The sequence below is a fragment of the Musca vetustissima genome, unplaced genomic scaffold, assembly GCF_032173495.1.
Source record: "Musca vetustissima isolate MV318-11 ecotype Yass unplaced genomic scaffold, APGP_CSIRO_Mvet_v1 utg101315, whole genome shotgun sequence".
Lineage (NCBI taxonomy): Eukaryota > Metazoa > Arthropoda > Insecta > Diptera > Muscidae > Musca > Musca vetustissima.
In genome coordinates this window covers 58,772-86,490 of record NW_026887571.1, presented here as the reverse complement: position 1 = coordinate 86,490, position 27,719 = coordinate 58,772, and the positions used below count along the sequence as shown (strand labels likewise).

The following is a 27,719-nucleotide window of genomic DNA, read 5'->3' as shown; positions in this document are numbered from 1 at the left end:
ACTCTTCTTACTGGTTTGGTTTGAATCGGTTCATACTTGGACATAGCTTCCATATATAATTCCGAAATTTTGTGCATACGTACCGAATAATGCTGGTCAAAAATGACTCAGATATAGATAAATATATGTTTCATCCGATTTCAGGTAAATGAGAACCTAATAACGTTAAATGTGTCAAATCCTTTAAAATTGGTTTATTATGCCGTATAATATACACCCTAAGACAACCTGTTACACTTTGTAAATTGCCACTTTATCAAATACAATATTAAAACAGTAAGGAAAATAGTAAAGTCGGACGGGGCCGACTATATGATACCCTTTACCACTTTTGGTATATTCAACAGATGAATTTTAACAGACGTCGCATTTTTGAAGGATCAGTAAAATGAAATTGTCCCATAAACATATCTTTCTGCAATCTATACTATATCGAAATCTAGGCCGATTTCATCGAATCTTGTCACAGAATATCGGCCTCATTTTGAGTTCTTGGTGCATCATTTAGTTAAAATCGGTAGCTTCATTTAGTTAGTGTATGGTAGCTCTATCCAAATTTGAACCGATTTCAATAAAACTTTCCACATATAAACTATATAATTTTGGGTCTTTGGTACACATTTTACTTAAAATCTGAGGGAACTATTTATATTAACTATATCTAAAGCTGAATCAATTTCAACAAAACTTGCCACACGTCATCTCATAATAACTTCAAAAAGTTGTGCAAAATTTTGTGCCAATCGGACCCACCTGGGGAATTCGGTGCAGCATTAATATCTAACTTATAGGTAATACTAAGTTCATTACGAAAGATATATATGGACTTTCGTGTACCATAAACATTAAATCGGACGAAAATGTATTTGGGAGCTATTCTAAATCTGGACCGATTTTTAGGAAACTTAACACACATTATTCTAGACCCAGTTCATTATGCTGTGCCAAATTTCGTGCAAATCGAAAAATATATAGGGTCTGTGGTGCACCATTTACCTAAAATCGGAAGAAAATATATATGGGAGCTTTATCTAAATCTAAACCGATTGTCAGGAAACATAACACACATCATTCTAGACTTTATTCAGCAGACATGCCAAATTTCGTGCATATCGAAAGATATTTAGGGACTTTGGTACACCATTTTCCTTAAATCGGACGAAAATATATATGCGTGCTATATCTAAATCGGAACCGATTTTCACGGAACTTAGCACACATCATTCCAGGCTTAACTCAGTATGCTGTGCCAAATTTCGTGCATATCGAAAGATATTTAAGGACATTGGTGCACCATTTACCTTGAATCGGACAAAAATATATATAGAAGCTATATATAAATCTGAACCGAACGGACGAAAAATAGGAGCTATATCTAAATCTGAACCGATTTTCCCAATTTTTGTAGGGTTCGTCCTTGGGCCAAATAAGGATGATAAATGCGACCTGTACTTTGTTTACAATTTAACATGGACAGACAGAAGGACGGACGGATATGCATAAATCGACTCAGAAAGTGATTCTATGCATATTCTCAAAAGGAACCATGGGTCTATCTCGTTTCCTTTTGCCTGTTACAAACATATGCACATAGACATAATACCCTGTACCACAGTGTGGTGAAGGGTATAATTAGCAATATTCCCGAACCACGAAAACTTACCTTGCTTTTTAATTTATCATAAAAAAAACTCCCTATATATTCGCTTTACTTAGTTTTTATTATAATTATTTATTATTATTATTTTGTGGTGTTATTTTCGTACCTTATCATATGTATGAATTTTTTGTTTAAGTCTATTTATTATATTCATTAAAATGATTACTATATAAGTTTAGGTGAATGATTATGAAATGAATAATAGTGACTAAACATGTCCACATGTCTATTATTTCATAGGTACGTAGTCATAATTAAGATTCCCAGGTTGTTTCGCATTGATTATGAACCCGTTACCTTAATTGTAACTTAAATTCCAAGTGAAGTCAAACCCAAAAATAAAAATAACAAAAATATTAGAAAACTTTATATTTTTCTTTTTAAATATTTTTTTTTTGGTTTGGAAATCATTCTACTGAACTTATATAGCATTGGTACGAAAATGAAAACCATTTGGAAATATTAGCATTCTGGTTTTTTCTCTCTTTAGGGTTTTGTTTGTTTCATTTTTACTTTTATCTACTTAATATTATGTTATACATAATTAAAATCTTTAAACTTACTTATTTATAATAATAATAGTATAATAATAATTAATAACTATGAACAATATAAACAAATGCAAAGTTTACTTTCTGTCTCTTTGACGACGACGACGATTTCTTTATTATATTTTGCATACACAATTTTAATTAGTTGTTGTTGTTGCTGCTGCTGTTGTGGATCTAATGCCTGGAACCCATTGCATCAGCATTTAGGTGGAAACCCCAGTTGCTATTGTTCTAGTTTGTATGATAAAAATGAGGATGATGATGCCAATGATGTTGATAATAATCCATGACAGGGAATGGATTTTCGACTTTCGTGTGTTGGAATTATTTGATAATAAGTTGAATCCAGTCAATTTAAAATAATTTAAATTATTTTATTTTTCGTTACAAAAATCCATAAATCCTTAAGACGAAAGTCGATTTGTATATCCCTAATAGTAGTGTACACTCATTGCTGTTATTCGCGTTGCCAACTTCTTTTCCCTCTTTTATCTCTTGTCTAGAATATAAAACTAAAAAAAAAACGATAATACCGATCTAATGCTGCAATCGATTTTACATCGAACGAGCAAAAAAAGCCATCCATTTTCTTTGCCTCCAACATCATCACTTATTTTGTTGTTGCTTATGGATAGTGCCCATGTCCTTTCGTCTACTATCAACGATACGGATGATAATGGTTTTGCTGTTTTTTTGTTGTTGTTGTTATTCTTGATGTCATTATTGATCTTAATGCTGAATGTAATGGGCGGCCTTGCATTAGATTCGGTCCAGACCGAACAGTCAATTTCATAACATTGACCCGTTTACAGTCACCTATTTAGCCAATGATTTGAACGACCACTTGTGTGCACTAGTCGTTGTGACAGACAGATACCGAAAATAACTAAACAACAATTTGTTGCAATCATAAAATCAATTATCGACCATAAAACGCTATAAACTTTTGATATATTGAAATATAATGATGCCAGCTGTCCCACAGCACCACCGGTGAATGATGTGGTTGACAGTGTTCGACGTCGTCGATAGGAGGGTATAAGTGTTGTAGCACTATTATTGCCATGTTGCATGGCTGCGGGATGTTCACCATTGATAACGTGTACCACCACTGACGCCGAATCTGAAAAGAAATAACAATGGAGTCATAAATTGTTGCCCAAAATTGCGTTTTTTTATTATTTTATACCGTACCTGAACTACTTGGCGAACATGTATAATTTCCCGAATCAGCTGGTGTTGCTTTCGATATTAAAAGTTTACTGGTGCGCGTTGTCCTTTCGGTTATTACACTAATGCCGCCACGCTGTGAATAGTTCATTAAACGTTTGCCCTTGTACCAATAGATAAATGAGGGTGGTATCGGTGATTGCATTGCCAAACATGTCAGGTTAATGTCACTGCCACTTTTAATGAATAGCTCTGGATTACCAAGAATTTTAGCACGAGAGACTGTAAGAAAAAAAAAATAAGTAATTAATTTTTGTTTTTTTTTTTTTCACGGAAATACCAAATTAAAAATTTATTGTAGAAATTTATTTAAATAAGAAGATGAAGGGATAACTTTAAGACCTTAGAAATATCTAGTAAAGCCATCGGCTTTTGACACAATAAATAGGCAGTCCATTTATGGCAGATGATGTCTCGATTAACTGTCAAAGTACTTTATTTCTACTCGAATTCGTTGTGCAATGTTGCCAACCGTGTTGCAAGAAAAAAACATATATTTTTGTTTTGGTACATCACCTAATTATCGTATCATGGTCCCGACAATCTGTAATTTTTTTCTAGTAATATTTCACATGGTAGGCAACATTGCACATCTAATTCAAGTATAAACTACACACTTTGACAGTTAATAAGATAGTCAGCTGCGACAAATGGAGTACCTATTGATTGTGTCGCGTTTTGTACTATTTTGACATTTCCGCTAGTACTATTAAAAGTATGAGAACACAGCAATATATGGAAGTCCTCTTTACGTTTTAAAAACAAATTATGTTTAACCTATATTAAAAATCACGATGCAATAATAAGGTGAATTATCAAAACAAAAATATTTGTTTTTGTCCGGCCATCCGTCAATTTTTTTAGTAATATTTCACAGGGTTGGCAACATTGCACATCGAATTCTTGTAGAAACCATGATGCAATAATAAGGTGATGTATCACAACAACAACCTTTGTTTTTGTCTCGATTATCTGTCAAATTTTTCCATATAATATTTCAAATAGTTGGCAACACATCGAATTCAAGTAGAAGTTACCCACTTTGACAGTTAATCAAGACATCAGCTGGGCTAAATGGACTACCTATTCATTGTGTCGTGGTAAAAACCAAGGTGGTAGAAAATATGCACTTAGACAGTTAATCTAATCGTCAGCGTTAAATGGAATACCTATTTATTGTGCCATTCGTTAACCAAGTGGGTTTATAATACGTTTACATTTAACCGGATTTCGTTAACGAAGTGGGTTTCAATTGTCAATTTGCATATATGTCAAATAAATCCTCATAAAGTAGGTTAACCCGGTAAAAAGTTCCAATGTATATGCCGTTTTATATTGTCAATTTCTTGAACATATGCCAAATAAATCATCATAAATGAGGTGAACTCGGTAAAAAGATCTATTGTAAATACCGTTGGATGTTCTCTATTTATCGTTAACTTACCTACTACATTTAGCCGGAATCCTTGGCTAATTTTCGGCTCCGTTGACACCTGACATTCATAGGTTCCCGAATCTCTTGGCTGGGGTGATGATATACGCAGTGTCCATTCATCGGATCCCTCAGTGTGTAGCGATTGAAATCGTTGATCATTTGTGTAGGTCAGAATGCCGACTGTTAAGATGTGTAAATCTCGTTTTCGTATCCAGGAGACCTTCTTGAAAGAAAAAAGTAATTAATAAACATGTTGAGGTGTTATAAAAATGTGAAATTTTGTCACGAAATTATGGAAAAATAATACCCTGTACCACAGTGTGGTGAAGGGTATAACAAATGCCGAACATTGATTTAAATTTTAATTTAATTCAGCTGAAATGATTTGTTAGGAATCTATAGACAGATTTATTTAATAGTTGGTAACAATAATTTTTTGATTGAGATATAAAATTTTATTCGTTTTTGTCGATAAAAATCTGACATTAAAACATATATATAGAGATCTATAAATTGATTTTTCTGTAATTATTTTATAATAGCAATATTTAGATAATGATATGTACGATGTTTTATTGGAAGATTTTTATTTATAAAAATGATAAATGACACAAATGAATTTTCAAGTAATGTCAGATGTTTACCCAGGTGTTCTTTTACTCAGCTGTTTCATGATAATATGCGAACAATTTTATTATAGAAGTCGTACGGAATATTAAACTCTCATTCCATTCCTCTCAAATTTTAATTGAATGCATCCGCAAAGATTTGTTAGGGATTTATTTAATAGTTGGTAACAATAATTTTTTGATTGAGATGTAAAAGATATTATTTCTTTTTGTTTTTGGTGGACCGTCAGAAATCGATAAAAATCTAATGTACCATGATGCAATAATGAGGTGATGTACTAAAACAAAAATATTTGTTTTTGTCTCGATTATCTGTCAAATTTTCCATCTAATATTTAACATGGTTGGCAACATTGCACATCGAATACAAGTAGAAATTATCCACATTGATACCAATTTATTCATACCCATTTATTGTGCCATGGTATGTACAATGTTTTATTGAAAGATTTTTATTGACACAAATGAATTTTCAAGTTTTTGTGGCACAACACATCATTCCAAATTACATTACTCTTCTTTGCTAGGAAATATTACTTACAGCTCGATCTCCTAAATTTCGTACACGACATTGCAGCAATGCTGCCTGGCCCACAATTGAGGTAACCTCACGCCTTGAGGAATTATCAAAATATGGCTGTGAGTAGGGTGTTTCCCAGTAGTGTGAGGAAACATCACCGGATATTATTCGCATTTCTGTAATGAAACAATAAAACACAAAAAAATTATCAATTAGTTTAAGTATACTTTTTTTGTTTACTTATTATCAACATTCGTATGTGTTTTATTTTTATTTTCATATGTGTTGAATATCAATTATTTAATGGAATACTATTTTTAGAAAAAATGCAAAAAAAGCATCAGCTTTTTTTGCACATAAATAAATATTGCTATAAATTCTAATTGAGTTTCCAGTTGTGTGTGTGTGTTTGCCTTCGGAACCGAAAAATACAAGAAAAATAGGTCTTCTAATATGTACATATGTTTGTGGATGTGGTTGAGAACTTTGAGAAAAAATAAGTCGAATATTTGTTCTGTTTTTGCAGTTTTTATTTTCAAACTTTTTTGAAAAATAAATTTCTTTCTTTTTTATACTTTCCAATTTGCATTTAAGTTTGCCAAAAAGTACAACTTTAAACTGCAAATACGGCTTCAAATTATTGTTCGTATTTTTTAATATTTTTGGAGAAAACACTTCTATGTTTTGCACAGTGTTTTGAAGCCAAAACAAATGACCATCAGGAAAAATAGGCATCGTTGGCATAGAAATAAATAAATCGGCAGGGATTTTATACGGGTCTATTTGAAGGTAAATTTCCCCCAGAATATCAAACTGCAGCCATTTCGATTGGAAAATTCGCCGAACATTAATTAAAATACCTATAAATTGGGTTTATACCATGGAACCTATACCCAAAGATTGGAATTCTGAAACAGAAAAATTACTAAAATCCCAATTTTGAATACTTCAGAGACTTTGGGATTTTTTGGATTAATGTTTTGTTACTTTCACTATATATAATTTTTCGTTAGCAACGAACATCGTTATCACCGACATCTGCCCTCTTCTAGTATTAATAGACCACTTTGTTTTTCCCATCAAAAATCTCTTCTTCGACCTTGGTTTCTCTTCTTGGTTCTTTCTTTATACTCAGCTGGTTATGTTTCTTCCCGGTTTTTTTCAGTTTCAGAATTCCGTTTTGTTTGTCCTCTTCTAGTTTTCTTTAAAGGTTTTCTACAATTAGACAACTTTTTGTAGACAACAATACCCTCCATCGAGGATAATTGGGCCCTCTGTCAAAAATCTCCTATTCGGGTTTCTGTAGTACTCATCATCATCTATTATCTCCAACTGGCACAGCTTGGCTTCTTCTGTAGTACCCATCATAATTTTCTTTTATCTCCAGCTGGCACATAATTTCTGCGCGGTTCAGTTTCAACCTTATAAGTCGTTTGTTTTGATTCTTCTTCAGTAATATTACCAACTTTTTGAAGACAACGCTGCCCTCCATATAGGATTATTGGGCCGACTTGATTTTGCCCTCTATCAAAAATCTCTTATTCGGCCTTCTGTAGTACTTATCAAATTTTTTTATCGCCAACTGGTACAGCTTGTTTTTTTTCTGTAGTACCCATCATCATCTTCCTTTATCTCTAACTGGCACATAGTTTCGGTCCGGTTCATTTTTGTACTCGTAAGTCGTTTATTTTGATTCTTCTTCAGTAAAATTACCCATTTTACCATATGGGTCGCCTTGTATTGTCCCCATCAAAAATCTCGTCTTCGAACTTCCATTTCTTTAGGTGGCACTTAGTTTCTGTATCGCCAAACTGCAGAAGTCCTTTTTGTTCAATCGTAAATTGTTTGCTATGATTCTTCTTCAGTAATATTTCCCTTTTTTACCATAGTCCTGGGTCGTCATGTATTTGCCTCGTTCTCGTAATTGAAGAAGAATCAGAATGAAGTAGTTCTGATTCTTCTTAAATAATATTACCCATATTACCATAGTCCTTTAGTTTTGCATCAATCTCCCTGGGATTTTTATGCCATTGCACGTTTGTCAAAGTCCACGTCCAAATTTGCTCCTTCTCTCTGTGGAGGGAGAGAATCAGTTTCGTTCGCTGATTTCTCGATTGACTGTCAAAGTGCGTAAGTTCTACTTTAAATCGATGTGCAGTGTTGCCAACCATGTGAAATATTATAAGGAAAAATTTGACAGAAGGTCGAGACAAAAACAAAGGTTTTTGTTTTGATATATCACTTTATTATTGTATCATGTACCAACCGTTACATCTCCCAACTGGTCGACATATTCATAAAACTTTTACAATACTTTAAATTAAAATTCTTATCATCTACAGAACCCTATAATTATGCTGTTATGTAAAATATTATGTTTATATAAAATAAGTCATTAAGAAATCACAATGAATGCTACAATGGCACAATGAATAGGTAGTCCATTTAGCACAGCTGATGCCTTCATTAACTGTCAAAATGGGTAATTTCTACTTTAATTCGATATGCAATGTTGCCAATCATGTGAAATCATGGCACAATGAATAGGTAGTTTATTTAGCGCAGCTGATGTCTTGATTAAATGTCAAAGTGGGTAATTTCTACTTGAATTCGATGTGTAGTGTTGCCAACCATTTGAAATATTATATGGAAAAATTTGACAGATAATCGAGACAAAAACAAGGGTTTTTGTTTTGATGCATCACCTTATTATTGCATCATGTGTGAAATATTATATGGAAAAATTTGACAGATGGTCGAGACAAAAACAAAAGGTTTTGTTTTGATAGATTTAGCGCAGCTGATGACTCGATTAACTGTCAAAGTTCGTAATTTCTACTCAAGGCCTATTAATATGGTCATGAGGGACAGCTGCAACAAAAATAAAGGTTTTTGTTTTGATACATCACCTTATTATTGCATTATGGAAACTACTGAGTAATTGTTACTGGAAAAGTTAAAGAACCCACCTATTATTGGCTGTATTGTCAATTTACTCTCTCTTTGATTCAAACCACTGTATGCCAATCTTGTCTAAACACTTCTATACTAGAGTTCTTTTTTTCGTTATCGACCTCCTTTCAATGTTCGGGAAGTTTTTAAGAATTGTACAAAAAGAAAAAATAAGAAGAACACCAACAAAAATAAAACTTTGAAGTACAAGACTTTTTAGCATATCAGCTCTTCATAAAGAAAACAAATATTAATCTTTTCGAGAAGTTCGTTTGTTCTTGGAATGTCTTTGGTATTATTGTTGCTACTACCCCTACTACAACCACGAACAAATACTACTCATGTGGTGGTGCTCCTTCCATCTCCCCACACACACACACACACCTCTTGCTTGGAACGATGGATGGAGTCCAACCGAGAATAGCACGTAAGAAGTTCATAATACTGTGGCATTGGCAATTGAAGTCTCCTTCAAATGCCCGCTGTGAGAAGTGCAGAAAGAAAACTTTGTTTAGAAAAATATGCGTACGTTTTTTTTCTTCTTGCTTCAGATTTAATAAAATAATAACTGGTACCAGAAGTTGATGCAGCAGTCAGGCAGGCACTCAGCTAGCTTATGAATCGGTTTGTTGTTGTTCTATTGTGACAATAACCTCGAGCATAACATATTTTTAAAATATGCTCTGGGGGCAGAGAGGAGCCTAACAAGGATAAATGGTGGGGGAAAGATTTATCGGCATGGCATGGCATTTTTTTGAGAAACAAATATTTGTTTTTGTTGCTTTCGAAATCGCTACAAATCGTCCATCGTATTTAGGTATTAATAAAATTGTTGTTCGTTTAAAATTTTCCATGGAAGTAAAAAACAAAACAAAACAACGAAATATGTGATTTTCTTGGGAAATTGTTTACTTGTTTAAAAAAATCAGACGAACAGACGTCGGGATTAAAGGAATTTGCAAAAACTCAATTGGGGATTTATTGGAGCGTGTTTTTGCTAATCGATAAATAAAATAAAATGAGAAAAGCAGACCAAATATGGTGGGCTAGAATAGACGACCATATTAACTATACCATATGTAGCAAATCAGACGATTTGGGATTAAAGTATTATTGATATTAAGAAAAATGTTCGGGCGAAGATCTGAGCCCACTTCATGGATTAAATCATATCAGGGTAAATGGAAAATATGGATATATATAGGAAATATTCTGGAAAGAAGTGTTTTTATTCACCTATTATACAGAATGAACCTCCGGACACTTTATATGAGCTAAGCTACTTGTTAAGTGTAAAATAAAACCAGTAAGGAAAGTAGCAAAGTCGGACTGGGCCGACTATATGATACCCTTCACCACTTTAGGTATATTCTACATATGTATCCGAAAAGACGTCGCTGCACTGTTTAAAATTTAATCTCAATCATACACCCATTGATTATTTGGTGTACAATTAACATCAATAAGTTGAAATTATATATGAAAACTACGTTATATCTATATCTGAAGCGATTTCAAGCAAATCTGCCAGAGATTAATTTAAATTAACTTCAGTACGTTGTGTCAATCGGCCAAGCTATGGATCTTTAGTGCACAATTTACTTAAAACCGGCGAAAAAATATATATAGGAGGTGTACACATCATTCTAGACTTAATTAATGCCAAAATTATTGCCAAACAAAAGATTTGCAGGGACTTTGGTGCACCATTTACCTTAAATCGGGCGAAACTATATATGGGAGCTATATCTAAATCTAAACCGATGTTCACGAAACTTAGCACACGTCATTCTAGACTTAATTCAATACGCTATGCCAAAATTCGTGCAAATCAAATGATTTTCAGGGACTTTGGTGCACCATATACCTAAAATCGGCCTAAACTATATATGGGAGCTATATCTAAATCTAAACCGATTTTCACGAAACTTAGCACACATCATTCTAAACCTAATTCAGTAGCCTATACCAAATTTCGTGCACATGGAAAAATATATAGGGACTTTGGTACACCATTTACCTTAAATCGGACGAAAATATATATGGGAGCTATATCTAAAAATGAACCGATCTTCACGAAATTTAGCACACGTCATTCTAGACTTTATTCAATACGCTATGCCAAAATTCGTGCAAATCAAATGCTTTTCAGGGACTTTGGTGCACCATTTACCTAAAATCGGCCGAAACTATATATGGGAGCTTTATCTATATCTAAATCTTAACCGATTTTCAAGAAACTTAACACACATCATTCTAGACCCAATTCAGTAGGATATACCAAATTTCGTGCAAATCGAAAGATATATAGGGACTTCGGTACACCATTTACCTAGAATCGGGGATACTATATATGGGAGCTATATCTAAATCTGAACCGATTTTCACGAAACTTACCACACATCATTCTAGACCTAATTCAGTAGGCTATACCAAATTTCGTGCAAATCGAAATATATATAGGGACATTGGTACACCAATTACCTTGGGCCAAATAAGTGAGCTGTGCCAAATTTCATCCAAATCGGATCATAAATGCGACCTGTACTTTGTTTACAATTTAACATCAACAGACGGACGGACGGACATGCATAAATCGACTCAGAAAGTGATTCTATGCATATTCTCAAAAGGAACCATGGGTCTATCTCGATTCCTTTTGCCTGTTACAAACATATGCACGAAGACATAATACCCTGTACCACAGTGTGGTGAATGGTATAAATATTATATGGACAAATTTGACAGATGGTCGAAATAAAAACAAAGATCTTTGGTTTTATACATCACGTTATTATTGCATCATGGGCACAATAAATAAGTAGTCCATTTAGCGCAGCTGATGTCTCGATTAACTGTCAAAGTGCGTAATTTCTACTTGAATTCGATGTGCAATGTTGCCAACCATGTGAAATATTATATGCAAAAAATTGACAGATGGTCGAGACAAAAACAAAGTTTTTTATACCCTTCACCACACTGTGGTACAGGGTATTATGTCTTTGTGCATATGTTTGTAACAGGCAAAAATAATCGAGTTAGACCCATGGTTCCTTTTGAGAATATGCATAGAATCACTTTCTGAGTCGATTTATGCATGTCCGTCTGTCCGTCCGTCCGTCCGTCCGTCCGTCCGTCTGTCCATGTAAAATTGTAAACAAAGTACAGGTCGCATTTATGATCCGAATTGGATGAAATTTGGCATAGGTCACTTATTCGGCCCAAGGACGAACCCTATTGAAATTGGGAAAAATCGGTTCAGATTTAGATATAGCTCCCATATATATATTTAACCGATTTAATGTGAACGGTCCCTATATATCTTTCGATTTGCACGAAATTTGGTACAGCCTAATCATTTAGGTCTAGAATGATGTCTGCCAAGTTTCGTGAAAATCGGTCCAGATTTAGATATAGCTCCCATATATAGTTTCGTCCGATTTCATGTAAATGGTGCCCCAAAGTCCCTATATATCCTTCGATTTGCACGAAATTTGACATAACGTACTGAATTAAGCCTAGAGTGATGTCTGCCAAGTTTCGAGAAAATCGGTCCAGATTTAGATATAGCTCCCATATATAATTTCGTCCGATTTCATGTAAATGGTGCCCCAAAGTCCCTATATATCTTTCGATTTGCACGAAATTTGGCATAACGTACGGAATTAAGCGTTGAATGACGTCTGCAAAGTTTCGTGAAAATCGGTCCAGATTAAGATATAGCTCCCATATATAGTTTCGTCCGATTTCATGTAAATGGTGCACCAAAGTCCCTATATATGATTCGATTTGCACGAAATTCGGTACAGCGTAATGAATTAGGCCTATAATGATGTGTGCTGAGTTTCAAGAAAATCAGTTCAGATTTAGATATAGCTCCCACATATAGTTTCGTCCGATTTAATGTAAATGGTGCACCGAAGTCCCTATATATCTTTCGATTTGAACGAAATTTTGCACAGCGTACTGAATTAGGTCTAGAATGATGTGTGTTAAGTTTCTCGAAAATCGGTTCAGATTTAGATATAGCTCCCATATATATTTTCGTCCGATTTAAGGTAAATGGTGCACTAAAGTCCCTACATATCTTTCGATTTGTACGAAATTTGGCATAGTGCACTGAATGAAGTCTAGAATGATGTGTGTTAAGTCTCCTGAAAATCGGTTCAGATTTAGATATAGCTCCCATATATATGTTCGCCCGATTTAATGTAAATGGTATACCAAATTCCCTAAATATCCTTCCATTTGCCGGAATTCGGCACAGCGTACTAAATTGGGTCTAGAATGATGTGTGTAAAATTTCTTGAAAATCAGTTCAGATTTAGATATAGCTCCCATTTATAGTTTCGTCCAAGTTAATGTCAATGGTGCAATAAAGTCGCTAAATATCTTTCTATTTGAACGAAATTTGGCATAACGTACTGAATTGAGTCTAGAATGAATGTCTGCCAAGTTTCGAGAAAACCGGTCCAGATTTCTATATAGCTCCCATATATAGTTTCGTCCGATTTCATGTAAATGGTACATCAAAGTCGCTATATATCCTTCGATTTGCACGAAATTTGGCATAACGTACTGAATTGAGTCTAGAATGATGTCTGCCAAGTTTCGAGAAAACCGGTCCAGATTTCTATATAGCTCCCATATATAGTTTCGTCCGATTTCATGTAAATGGTTCACCAAAGTCTCTATATATCTTTCGATTTGCACGAAATTTGGCATAACGTACTGAAAATCGGTCCAGATTTAGATATAGCTCCCTTTTATTATAGATTGATTATAAGTAATTGACGCACCAAGGATCCAATAGGCTGATAGGAACAAAACGTTCTGAAATTAGTATAATCTAACCTGTGACAAGTTTGTTTGAAATCGCTTAATATTTGGATAGAGCTTCCATATATATTTTCGCCCGTAAATTGGGCATCAAACTCCTCATGTTAGTCAGATTGACATCAAAGTTTGCACAACGTACAAAATTGAGCATAAAATTACGTAGTTGCGTTTTCTAGAAGTACAGACATAGCCCAACGGATGACCTATTTATATTTGTTTGAAGTCGATTTACATACTTTATGGATAGATCTAGGTAGATTCATATTTAGATAAATATCACATATCTTATTTCATCCAATTTCATGTTAATAGTCCTGTTTAATATACCCATAGGGGTGAAGGGTATCATATAGTCGGCCCCGTCCGACTTTACTACTTTCCTTACTGGTTTTATTTTGTAATACATCACCTTATTATTGCATCATGGGTAGTCCATTTAGCGCAGCTGATGTATCGATAAACTGTCAAAGTGCGTAATTTCTACTTGAATTCTATGAGCAATGTTTCCAACCATGTAAATTATTGTAAGGAAAAATTTGACAGATATTCAAGACAAAAACATTTGTTTTTATCTCAGTCATCTATCAAATTTTTCCATATAATATTTTGCAAGGTTGATGTTCGAGACAAAAACATTTGTTTTTATCTCAGTCATCTGTCAAATTTTTCCATATAATATTTCACATGGTTGGCAACATTGAACATCGAATTCAAGTAGAAATTACGCACTTTAACAGTTAATCGAGACATCAGCTGCGCTAAATGGACTACCTATTCATAGTGCCATGGTCGAGACAAAAACAAAGGTTTTTGTTTTGATATATCACCCTATTATTGCATCATGTATTAAATTTCTATTTGAAATATTGAGAAGTCAGACAAATGGTAAATATTCTCAAGGATTCTTTAAAATTTACAACAATAATTATAAACAACGAAAAAATAAATAAAAACACCATCTGTCGCAGCATAACCTTGAACTCTTTAGGGGACAACATTTCAGTTTTATCAATCATCTGTTAATTTGATGACGAAAGGTTGTCGCATTGATAAAATTGCTATAAAATCTAGTTGATAACTTAAAAAGCTGCTTTCTATTTTCCCCACAATTTTATTATTATTTTATTTTGTTATCCTCGAAAAGTTTATTTGCGGTTAAATAATCATTAAATATCCATGAATTTATGGTTTTGTTTCGAAGATTAAGAAACCCGAACCTAAAAACAAAGACAGACTGATTAAATTACAAAATCCTTAAGCCACCTAACCTCCGCCACCTCGTCGCTTTGCCATCAAATCTTGCGCTTCTAATCAAAATCGGGGAATAAAGAAATGTCTATTGGCCCACAAACAAGCGAAACAAAAATCAATTTAAACTTTGACATTTCGATGAGTAAGCGAATAAGAGCGGTTAATGCTTGCGGGAATAGTTGGAAATTTTTCGAAATATGCAAAGAGATTTGTGAGGGGGATTCGCTGTGCGCTATACAAGTGCTTGAATGATTTCGTATTTCTTTTTGATTTGGTTTTCAACTACAAATGTTTTATTGAATACGTATCAACGAGAAATGTTCCTTGCTGAAATTTGATGCTTAAAATCTAAACGAAGCCCGTGGGAGATGACGTATAAGGTGATAATGGTGCTGCCAGCCAGCCAGCTCAACCAAGCACAAAATATTTTCAAGCAGCAGATACATCAGCTTACTGGTTTTTGTTTAGTTTCTCCTCCTCAGTGACAATAGCTGTTCAGGGTATGAAGGAAATTTCCCACAGTCTGTTGAAAGAACAGAATAGCTATGTAACAGAATGAATGAAAACGAAAATACGAAGCGATGGGATAAAGGTTATCCACCAGAACAATTTGTACAGTATTTATTCAGCAGGTTGTTCTTGGAAATGTGCTACAAAACCAAAAATCCTTCGGTCTGAACCGAAACGAAAAAAGGGATTGCTGTTACAACAACAACAACAACAACAACAAAAGCATTGTAATACTTTTGCTGCGTTCGTTCGTTGCTTGGCTGGATGGATAGCTGGTTGATTGCAAACGGAAGGTAAAGCGAACAAAGATGAGCTCCTTTGTCAGCTTAAGCCCTGGTGGTTAATAGAAATGGTAATAAAAAGTGGTAATTATGGTTGGTGTTGTTATGGCATACAGGCTGGGCGGGCTAGCTGGCGAAAAACTTTAACCACATTAAATAAAAATGAATTTTTATGAATTTATGATCCTACAACAATACGAACTGTGACATGAAGTACGTACGATGACATTATGCGGTGTTGGTAGTTTGAATTAAAAACTGCACAATGGGTTTCCATGGTAGATGAATTTTTCGTAAAATCCTGTATAACATACATATGCTATGCCATAGAAAGTTTCTTTCGAAAATCCAGTTGTCGTATGACATCGAATTGCACAATAGGTTTCCATCGTAAATGGAACTTTTGTGAGTAATCCTTTGTTTCTGCTGCAAAAAAAAAAAAATGGTCTTTGAAGAATTTTTTGTCGTTGCTATAATTAATTTAATGTATTTCTTCGGGAAATACCATGGCAAAACAAGAAGAAAAATCTGTAGGAACTATGAAATTCAAAAATATAATGCTCGAGAAATTTGGAATTATACATTAGAACTTCTTACCAGGTTAGCCTACTTTATGAGGATTTATTTGACATATGTATATGCAATAGAATTGACAATTTAAATCCAATACAATGTAAACGTATTATATGAAGCCTGAGGAGGTTCGGAAGTTATTGAGGAGATTCTATGAATATTTTTCAAGTCCTTCATGTCGACCATATGTCAAAATTTTCCTTATAATATTTCACATAGTTGGCAACAATGCACACTAAATTCAAATATAAATTAAGCACGTTGACAGTTAATCGAGTCATCAGCTGCGCTAAATGGACTACCTATTTATTGTGCCATGGTCTGATGAAAATAAAACAGTGTTGAACAGAACTAAATTAAGAGTAAGTGCGTGAGAGCGTAACTGAGAGATCATCAACAAAAATGACTGACGCAAAGAGAAACAAAGAGGAAACATGTTTGGCCATCACCGCTAATGTACTATTTTGTGCATTAGTGAAATAAAACCATCTGTTTTTTATTCGACATTCTGTTAAATTTTATCTAGTAATATTTCTCGTGGTTGGCAATATTGCACATCGCATTCAAGTAGAAGCCATGATACAATAATAAGGTGATGTATCAAAACAAATACTTTTGTTTTTGTCTCAATTATCTGTTCAGTTTTTCCATATAATATTTCACATGGTTGGCAACACTGCACATGGAATTCAAGTAGAAATTACCCACATTGACAGTTAATAAAGACATCAGCTGTACAAAATGGACTATCTATTCATTGTGCCATGGTCTCGACCATCTGCCAAATATTTCATTATAATATTTCACATAGTTGGCAATATTGCACATCGAATTCAAGTAGAAATTACGACTTTTGACATTTAATCGAGATCTCAGCTGCGCTAAATGGACTACCCATGATGCAATAATAAGATGATGTATCAAAACAAAAACGTTTGTTTTTGTCTCGATTATCTGTCAAATTTTTCCTTATAATATTTCAAATGGTTGGCAACACTGCACATGGAATTCAAGTAAAATTACCCACTTTGACAGTTAATCGAGACATCAGCTGCGCTAAATGAACTACCCATGATGCAATGATGTATCACAACAATAACCTTTGTTTTTGTCTCGATTATCTGTCAAATTTGTCCATATAATATTTCAAATGGTTGGCAACACTGCACATCGAATTCAAGTAGAAATTACCCACTTTGACAGTTAATCAAGACATCAGCTGCGCTAAATGGACTACATATTCATTGTGCCATGGGACAATAAATGTTGTCATAAATGTTGCCAACCATGTGAAATATTATAAGGAAAAATTTGGCAGATGTTCGACATCATGATTGGGACAATGGAGTGTTTTAAGGTAAGTGGTTAAAGCGTTTTGAAATTGTGAACAGCTATTGATTATTGGAAGAGAAAGAGATACGAATGGGATGACATTTGGACCCAACGACGAACCCGATTATACAAAAGTACATCAAAGTCTCGATATTTGTCCAATTGAGACGAAATATTGTACAGCGTACTAAATTGAGCCTAGAAGGGCCTCTATTATGTTTTTTTGTTTAAATCGGTTCAGATTTAAAAATAGCTCCCTTATATATTTTCGACCGATATTATGTACGAGTGCAGCAAAATCCAACGTTTATGCGATTGAGACGAAATATAGAGAGGCTTATAGGGGTGGATTTTTCAAGAATATTTCAAAGGTCAAAGGTGTGGATTTTTAGAGAATATTTCAAAAGCCAGAGCTTTATAAGAGAGGATTTTTAAAGGCCATGAAGAGCCACAAAGATGTGGATTTTTAGCAATTTTTTCAAAGGCCAAAGAGTGCCAATTGAGAGTTTCAAAGTTGTGGATTTTTAACGAATTTTTCAAACTTCATATCCAGTTTCGAAGTCTTGGATTTTTAGAGAATATTTCAAAGGTGTGGATTTTTCAAGAATATTTCAAAGGCCAAAGAGAATTTTAAAGGTGTGGATTTTTAGAGAATATTTCCAAAGCCAAACAGAGCTTTATAAGCGTGGATTTTTAAAGCTCATGAAGAGCCTCAAAGGCGTGGGTTTTTAGCAATTTTTTCAAAGGCCAAAAAGAGCCAATTGAGAGTTTTAAAGGTGTGGATTTTTAAAGAATATTTCAAAGGTCATATCCAGTTTCAAACACGTGGATTTTTAGAGAATATTTCAAAGGACAAACAGAGCTTCAAAGACGTGGATATTTAGAGAATATTTCCAAAGTCAAACAGAACTTTATAAGCCTGGATTTTTAAAGGCCATGAAGAGCCACAAAGTCGTGGATTTTTAGCAATTTTTTCAAAGGCCAAAAAGAGCCAATTGAGAGTTTCAAATGTGTGGATTTTTAAAGAATATTTCAAAGGTCATATTCAGTTTCAAACACGTGGATTTTTAGAGAATATTTCAAAGGTGAGAGAGAGTTCCAAAAGTGTGGATTTTTAAAAAAATATTTCAAAGGTTATATCCAGTTTCAAACACGTAGATTTTTAGAGAATATTCAAAGGCCAAACAGAGCTTCAAAGTCGTGGATTTTTCCAGAATATTTCAAAGGTCAAAGAGAGTTTCAAAGGGGTGGATTTTTGAAGAATATTTCAAAGGTCATACCCAGCTTCAAAGACGTGGATTTTTCATGAATATTTCAAAAACCAAAAAGAGCTCTTTTTAGCCTTTAAAAATCCACGCTAAAAAGCCTTTGAATTCTATTTGGCCTTTGAAATATTCTGGAAAAATCCACGACTTTGAAGCTCTGTTTGTTCTTTGAAATATTCTCTAAAATATGCATAGATTTTTAAGGTTTTTTTTAAAGCCCCCTTTGAACTGCAAAGGCGTGGATATTTAGTAATTTTTTCAAAGCCCTGTTTGCGTTCACAAGGCTTGGGATTTTAAATATTTTTTCAAAGCCCATGGTTTATGGTCCTGGGTGCATTTTCCAACCGGAATGGCTATAAGATCTTTTCAGAAAAAAGCCAATACAAGTCCATGTTTTGGCATAGCTATTTCATTTTAAGTTTTAGCATACCTCCCATATCAATGTCCCGTCTTATTTTCAGTATTCTCACGGTCGTGGGCGCATTTACCAACCAAAGTCGCTGCATGTTGGTATTTAGGAGTATTACTGGGTGGAAAAACTTTTACTCAGAAAAATGTCAATATAGGTCCAAGAGCCACAAAGTCGTGAAATTGAACTGCAAATGTGTGGATATTTAGCAATTTTTCAAAGTCCATGTTTTAATGTCCTGTGTGCATTTTCCAACCGAAATGGCTATAAATTTTTCTCAGAAAAATGCCAATACAAGTCCATGTTTTGGCATAGCTTTTTTTTAAAGATTCCACCCATTTTCGGTATTTTAATGGCCTTCCCATATGAATGTCCCGCCCTATTTTCAGTTGTATGTTGGTATTTAAGGTTCATAGTGGATGGAAAATTTCTACTCAGAAAAATGTCAATACGGGTTCAAGTTTTGACATAACCCTTTAAATGTCCCTCCGATTTTCGGTATTTTAATTATATATTGATCATATTGGGTGCTAAGTTTTAGCATACCTCCAATATATATAAATGAGAGTAGGTTTCAACCGAACTTCATTTGAGGTATTTTTCATGGTCCTCGGCGTATTTTCCCAACCGAAGTGGCTGTAATTTGGCATTCGAGGTTCTTGATGGCAAATAAACTTATTTGCAGATAATTGTCAATATGGGGGTGTCTTATAGCATTTCTGCCTTATCAAGATTCCGGTAATTTTTTGGGAGTTTTCATGACCATGGGCGTATTTTCCAACTTCTTCTCATAAATTTTTTCAATATAGGCCAGGATTTTGTCAATGCTCTCATAAAAAGGACGGACCCAATTTTGGGTATTCGGAATGTCTTAGCCGAATTTTTTCCATCCAGAGTGTCTGCAATTTTGTATTTTGTTTTCTCAGGCAGATAATCCCAACAGATTTTAGAATGCTCACCGCATGATGGAGTGTGTAAAAGGTTCGGACTGGCGGAACATAACGTCGAAGTGTCTGTAATTTGTCATTCCCGGTTATTGAATTGCATTTTCCCAACCTGAGTGTCTGTAATTTAGTATATCGTTTTCTAAGGACATGAAAAATCCCCTGGCAGATAATATCTACTGACTTTAGGTACTACGAATTCCCATATCATCTCTAAAAACTTCCGAAACTGCTGAAGGTTTGACATAAGTTTTATTCCATTAAGCCTGCATCTATTCATGTATGCCATTTCAAAATAGCATGTGAACAGTAACAAACCCACGAAGTGGGGTTTATGTCCACGTACCAACCCTTTACAAGTGGTCAAAATTTAAAAATTGATGGGCCTCCATTTAATCTCTCCATTGGGATAGCCAATAAACCCATCCACAAATTGTTTTATTTTAAATATTATCCATCCACTTCAACGCCAAAGCATTCTAGACCATTGTGCAACCAATATTACCATCCATACCATATTACCATCGCCATCACCACCACCATTATCCCTCACCACTGCGACAACCATTGTAAAGTCGTAATGTGCGGTAATGTGAACGTATGAGTAATGCCATTAAAATGACTATTAATCATACGTAGCCATCATCAAGATCATCTATTATTCCATTTGTATAATTTTATGGATGGCAAAGAGCAAAGAGCTACAATTTTCATGTTCGCTCCTTTATTTCGTTTTTTGTTGTTGCTGTTGCTTTAAATAAATGTAAAGCCAGTTGTGGAATTGTTATGGCCATTGCCTTTAATATTGTGTGCCATGCCATCATCATCATAAACGTCTTGTCTTCTCCTCTTTTTTTTTCAATGTTTTTTGCTTCTTCTGTGCAGTTTTATTTGCCTTTGGCGGTTTGGTTTGAGAGTTTTTCTTCCCTCCTTTTTCTTTTTCATTTTTTTTCCTGATATAAATTTTGTTTTTTTTCTTGCTTGCTTGTGAGGTGTCATCAAACAAATTTGCTCCACTTTAAGAAAGTGTGAAAATACAGACAGACGTGCAAGCAGGCAGGCAGGCAGGACGACTGAAAAACGACTCACGAAAAATAGCATTGAAGAAGAAAATAAACCCCATAAGAATTGTAAACTATTGTCCAATTTCTCTCAAGTGTGTTCCAGATGTGATAGATAGATGGTTGTATGGTTGGTTGCTTGGTTGATCGGTTGGATGGATGGTTGGATGAATGCATTCATTGTAAATAACCAACCGACCGAACGACCGACCGACCAAACAGGCAGGCAAACAACTCAAAGTGTAAACATCATTCATGTCCAAAAAACAAAAACAACAACAGCAAAAACAAATACTTACACACAGCTATAGCTCTCGACAAAAAATGTATAAAATAAAGTCTAAATATTTGAAGAACATGACCTCACAATTAAAGTTGTTTTCGGTTCGTTTTTTAGCGATGTTTGTGTGAGCCCTTCTGTGAAGAACAAGCGTCATAGACTTGAATGAGTGTTAAAAATGAAAAAACCAACAACTCATTGACCAACTAACCACTCATCTCAAACAGCAGCTAGGTGCCTCTCTCTTTGTCAATATATTTCAGCGGCCAATGTGGTGTAAAACAAATAAAATAGTTGTAAAGTTCGGTCGGAACAAATTGTTTATACTCTTCAATATAAGGGGGGATTTGAAATGTCTTAAATCGGGGTTGTGCCAAAAAATGGAGCTATATTAGAAATTATCTGCCGGCAGGATTTCATCGATAGTATGAAGGGATCCACAATATAAACAGAACTTTTTTTAATTTCAAGTTTTTTTTAAAGAATATTTTTTTGGGCCTCTACATAGCGTGGATTCTTTAAAGAATATTTTTCCGAGCCTTTTTCCAGACGTAGATTTTTTAAAGAATATTTTTCCTCGTCGATGGATTTTTAAAAGAATATTTTTTCGAGATCTACACAAGGCGTGGATTTTTAAAAGAATATTTTTTCGAGATCTACACAAGGCGTGGATTTTTAAAAGAATATTTTTTCGAGATCTACACAAGGCGTGGATTTTTAAAAGAATATTTTTTCGAGATCTACACAAAGCGTGGATTTTTAAAAGAATATTTTTTCGAGATCTACACAAGGCGTGGATTTTTAAAAGAATATTTTTCGAGACGACTTGTTCGAGTTGTTGCAAATGGAATCACAAATCTAATATACACCCCACCTTAATGTAGAGGGTTGAAATACAAAATCCACCGAGACACATGAAAAACGGATTAACAAAAAAATACAAAAACAAAAAATGAATGATAAAAAACATAAACGTGAAATTGACCTAGCCGAATCATTTATGGTCTTCTCTACCCTTTTTTTATGGATTGGATCTTTTTTTATGTATTTATTTTTTACTACAACAACGGACCTTTATGACTACAACAACAACCTTGGCGATACACTTATCCACTCAAAAAATCCAGTTCTTATTTGCTATGAGGCCGGGAAAATAATTAAAGTGTTGTGGTAAAAATCTTAATGGAAAGATATTAATTGTTAACCAAAACAACAACCCAAATCCCAACCCCAAAATGAAAGAAAGGACGAGAAAGAGAGTGTGTGAATGTGAAAGTGAGAGAGAAGGTCGCAGATATATATTCACTTTGCAGTGAGAATTTAACGACCTTAATCATTGTCAATGGTCATTGTAAAGAGGAAACATCAAAAATTTATTATTAACATACTTTTTTTAATATTTTCATTATTTCAACAATTATCCTGCACTCCAAACTGAGTCGTTTCTGGGGAAATGCTGTTTTCCTTTAATTAATTAAAAAACCGATGATTCAACTGCAAAAACATTGTCTTGTTACAGCTGAATAAAAAAAAGTTTTTTTATTTCAAATATTTTTTGTTTAATTTGATTTTAATCGTTTTTGTTGTTCTTGTTGTTGTTGGAGTAGATAATTTCAAGCTATTTTGGTATTAATGTAACCTTATAGTTTGTATTTTTTGTACAATTAATATTTCGTTGAAATCAAATTGAGTTTTTTCTATCTGTATTGGATGAAATTTGGCATAGGTCACTTATTTGCCCCAAGGACGAACCCCATTGAAAATGGAAAAATCGGTTCAGATTTAGATATAGCTCCCATATATATTTTCGACCGATTTAACAAACAAAGTCCCTATGCACGAAATTTGGCATGGCGTAATGAATTAGGTTTATAATGATGTGTGTAAAATTTCCTGAAAATCGGTCCAGATTTAGATATAGCTCCCATATATATTTTCGTCCGATTTAATGTAAATGGTGTACGAAAGTCCCTATATATCTTTCGATTTGAACGAAATTTGGCACAGCGTAATGAATTAGGTTTAGAATGATGTGTGTTAAGTTTCCTGGAAATCGGTCCAGATTTATATATATTTTCGTCCGACTTAATGTAAATGGTGTACCAAAGTTCCTATATATCTTTCGATTTGCACGAAATTTGATATAGTGTACTGAATTAGGTCTAGAATGATATTTGTTAAGTTTCCTGAAATCGGTTCAGATTTAGATATAGCTCCCACCAAATATATATGGGAGCTATATCTAAATCTGAACCGATGTTCACGAAACTTTGCACACATCATTCTAGAGTTAATTCAGTACGCTATGCCAAAATTCGTGCAAATCGAAAGATATATAGGGATTTTGGTACACAATTTACTTAAAATCGGGTGAAACTATATATGGGAGCTATATCTAAATCTGAACCGATATTCACGAAACTTGGCAGACATCATTATAGACCTTATTCATTACACTATGCCAAATTGCGTGCAAATCAAAAGATTTCCAGGGACTTTCGTGGACTATTTACTTAAAGTCGGGCGAAGCTATATATGGGAGCTATATCTAAATCTGAACCGATTTTCGCGAAACTTTGCACACATCATTCTAGACTTAATTTAGTACGCTGTGACAATTTTCGTGCAAATCGAAAAATATATATGGACTTTGGTACACAATTTACCTTAAATCGGGTGAAACTATATATGGGAGCTATATCTAAATCTGAACCGATTTTCACGAAACTTGGCAGACATCATTATAGATCTTATTCATTACACTATGCCAAATTTCGTGCAAATCAAAAGATTTCCAGGGACTTTCGTGGACTATTTACTTAAAGTCGGGCGAAGCTATATATGGGAGCTATATCTAAATCTGAACCGATTTTCGCGAAACTTTGCACACATCATTCTAGACTTAATTTAGTACGCTGTGCCAATTTTCGTGCAAATCGAAAAATATATATGGACTTTGGTACACAATTTACCTAAAATCAGGTGGAACTATATATGGGAGCTATATCTAAATCGGAACCGATATTCACGAAACTTTGCACACATCATTCTAGACTTAATTTAGTACGCTGTGCCAATTTTCGTGCAAATCGAAAAATATATATGGACTTTGGTACACAATTTACCTAAAATCAGGTGAAACTATATATGGGAGCTATATCTAAATCGGAACCAATATTCACGAAACTTTGCACACATCATTCTAGACTTAATTTAGTACGATGTGCCAATTTTCGTGCAAATCGAAAGATATATAGGGACTTTGGTACACAATTTACCTTAAATCGGACGAAGATATATATGGGAGCTATATCTAAATCTGAACCGATTTTCACGAAACTTTGCACACATCATTCTACACCTTATTCATTACGCTGTGCCAAATTTCGTGCAAATCGAAAGATATATAGGGACTTTGGTGCACCATTTACCTTAAATCGGACGAAAATATATATAGGAGCTATATCTAAATCTGAACCGATTTTTCCGAATTTAAATAGGGTTCGTCCTTGGGCCAAACAAGTGTGCTGTGCCAAATTTCATCCAATTCGGATCATAAATGCGACCTGTACTTTGTTTACAATTTAACACCAACAGACGGACGGGCATGCATAAATCGACTCAGATAGTGATTCTATGCATATTCTCAAAAGGAACCATGGGTCTAAAAAAAAAGCTCATGCTAATTCCAACATATTTAAATGTATCTCAAAATATTGAAATTTTAGTTGTCATGAAACGAAAGAAAAATCATGAACAACCTTAAATCCACCTCTCATGTGTAAAACCAACATAATCATAGTCTACAATCATCGATGTCGACATCATCACTATTATTCTGACCCAACATATTTTTTTGTTACAGTAATTTTGTTTTTTTGTTGTTGTTTCATTTTTTTGTTCTAGAATTTGGGCTTAAAGTTTTTATTCGGAAGTACATCATTCAAAGTAAGGTAATCTAAAATGTCATCACAAAAAGTAAAATGTTCAATATAATCTACTAAATATATACAGACACAGCTATATAAACATTTAGTATGGCTATATTGGTCGTTTCGGTTGGTTTGCTCGGTCGGTTTATTTGGCTATGTGGCTCCGTTCTATGGATCCACTCATGGCCTGGGCCAGTGAGTCATTAATCACTTTTAATGTTCATATCACGACATCTATTAAAGTATAAAACTAAACAATTTATCAAATCTAAGTGTATGAGTTTAATCTTTTTGTGTGTCTGTGTGTGTGTGTTTCCATAGAGATGTGTATGTGTCTGTCTGTGTGTAGTTGTCGCTGTTTTATGGGAGCATAAAAAAAATAAAAAATAAAATAAATAAATTATAAATTTTTTATTTGAATCGTGTTTGCAAAATCTCTCCTGGATCACTTCATCAAGTCCTCATTTAGGGCATGGAGGGAGGCGATAATGACTGTTTACTAGAAATAAAAATATATTTGTAAACAAATATTTCAGAGATGATCGATTTGACGTGTTTGTCATTAATTTTAAAATAAAAAGGTCGAATATATTTAAAATTGATTTGTAATTTTGAATGTCCAACTTATGGTGAAAATTCAAAATACCTAAAATCGGTCGGTGTTATATGGGGGCTTTGCCATGGTAAATTGTTGTCAGGAGAAAGTAAAATACTAAAATACAGCCAATCAAGTTGGAAAAATTTGGCTATCCCCGCGAAGATAGAGAAAAATTACCCTTGGCTCTTAAAATGGGGTTGCTATATTGAAACATGAACTTATACGGCAAATGTTCTGTGAATAATGGCTAAATCATCATAGAATTTCTGATCAATATGGGGGTCGGCGACGAATTATTACGAGGTGTTATGGTAAACTTATTTAAGGCAGGCGGAGTGAATAAATTTCACCCTCGAAGAATCTGGAATTCCCGGTTTGAAAATGCGGCTAAGACTTTAGATAAATGCCAAAATTTGGGGCGGGACTTTGATGCGGGAGCTAACCAAAATGTGCCTCTATTTCGAACATTTTCGACACAAATGCCTAAGTACAGTCATTTTGATAAGAAAATGCCGCTAAACCCTTTGAAATATCGTAAAAACGGCGGGGCTATGTCAAAACATGGACCAATATCGAAAAGTTTGTACCAAGATGATTTTCACCCTAGATGAAGCCTGAATGCCGCTTTACTGTCACTGCGAGGAGGAAATGCTGCTAAAAATGCCGAAATTAAGGTGGGACTCTTATGTGGGGGCTATGTCAAAACATGGACTTATATTGGTCATTTCCTATACGGAAAGCTTAAGTACAACCATAGACCTATAGGCAGTTTTTTCGCATAGTGATATGTCAATGGGAAAATACAACACAAACCTTTAAAATACCGAGAATTAAGGCGAGTACGTATTATTATTTTGAACGATCAGTACTTTTATCGATTACTGATTGCCCAACAACCATGAATATTTTCGAGGTTGGCTGATGAGTGACGAACATGAAAGGCCACACTATCAACTAGGAAAATTTGGGCAATACCATATAGAGATTTTTTGCAGTAAAAATTATCGATATCAACATTTTCTATACACAATAAAAAAAGTTGTCGATAACAAAAGTATCGATAAAATGTTCGATAACTATAATTTCAATAACAGATATTATCGATAGTAAAATAGTATTGATTACACAATTTACTTTAGAAAATATTGCCGATATCTAGATTATCGATAGAAAATATTATCGATAACCACATGTTCTATAGTAAATATTATCGATAGCAATTTTTTTCTATTTCTATTGCCGATAACTAGTTTTTTTGTAAATAAACATTATCGATAAAACGATTTTCTCTCATAATAACAAATTTTATCTATAGAAATTAATATCGATTACAGGATTTTCTTAAGAAAATATTGTCGATAATTTTTTTTGCATAGAAAATATTGCCGATAACTAGATTTTCGGCAAAAACCGTTATAGATGAAACAATTTTCAATAACAATAAAATCAATAGCTAATGATATCTAT

The 27,719-nt window shown here is 34.0% G+C and overlaps 1 protein-coding gene across 1 annotated transcript in view; it reads right to left on the bottom strand.

Annotated features, from left to right (window-relative positions):
* Positions 1 to 3,194: 3,194 nt before the first annotated feature.
* Positions 3,195 to 27,719, bottom strand: part of LOC133335133 (limbic system-associated membrane protein-like) — a gene marked incomplete at its 3' end in the record, with an annotated part of 38,363 nt that continues 13,838 nt past the window's right edge. The window contains exons 3-6 of the mRNA XM_061543437.1: positions 6,047 to 6,201; positions 4,886 to 5,099; positions 3,406 to 3,663; positions 3,195 to 3,334 (exon numbers count right to left, since the gene is read on the bottom strand). Coding sequence (XP_061399421.1) covers positions 3,195 to 3,334; positions 3,406 to 3,663; positions 4,886 to 5,099; positions 6,047 to 6,201 — 767 coding nt within the window. The remainder of the gene's footprint in view (positions 3,335 to 3,405; positions 3,664 to 4,885; positions 5,100 to 6,046; positions 6,202 to 27,719) is intronic.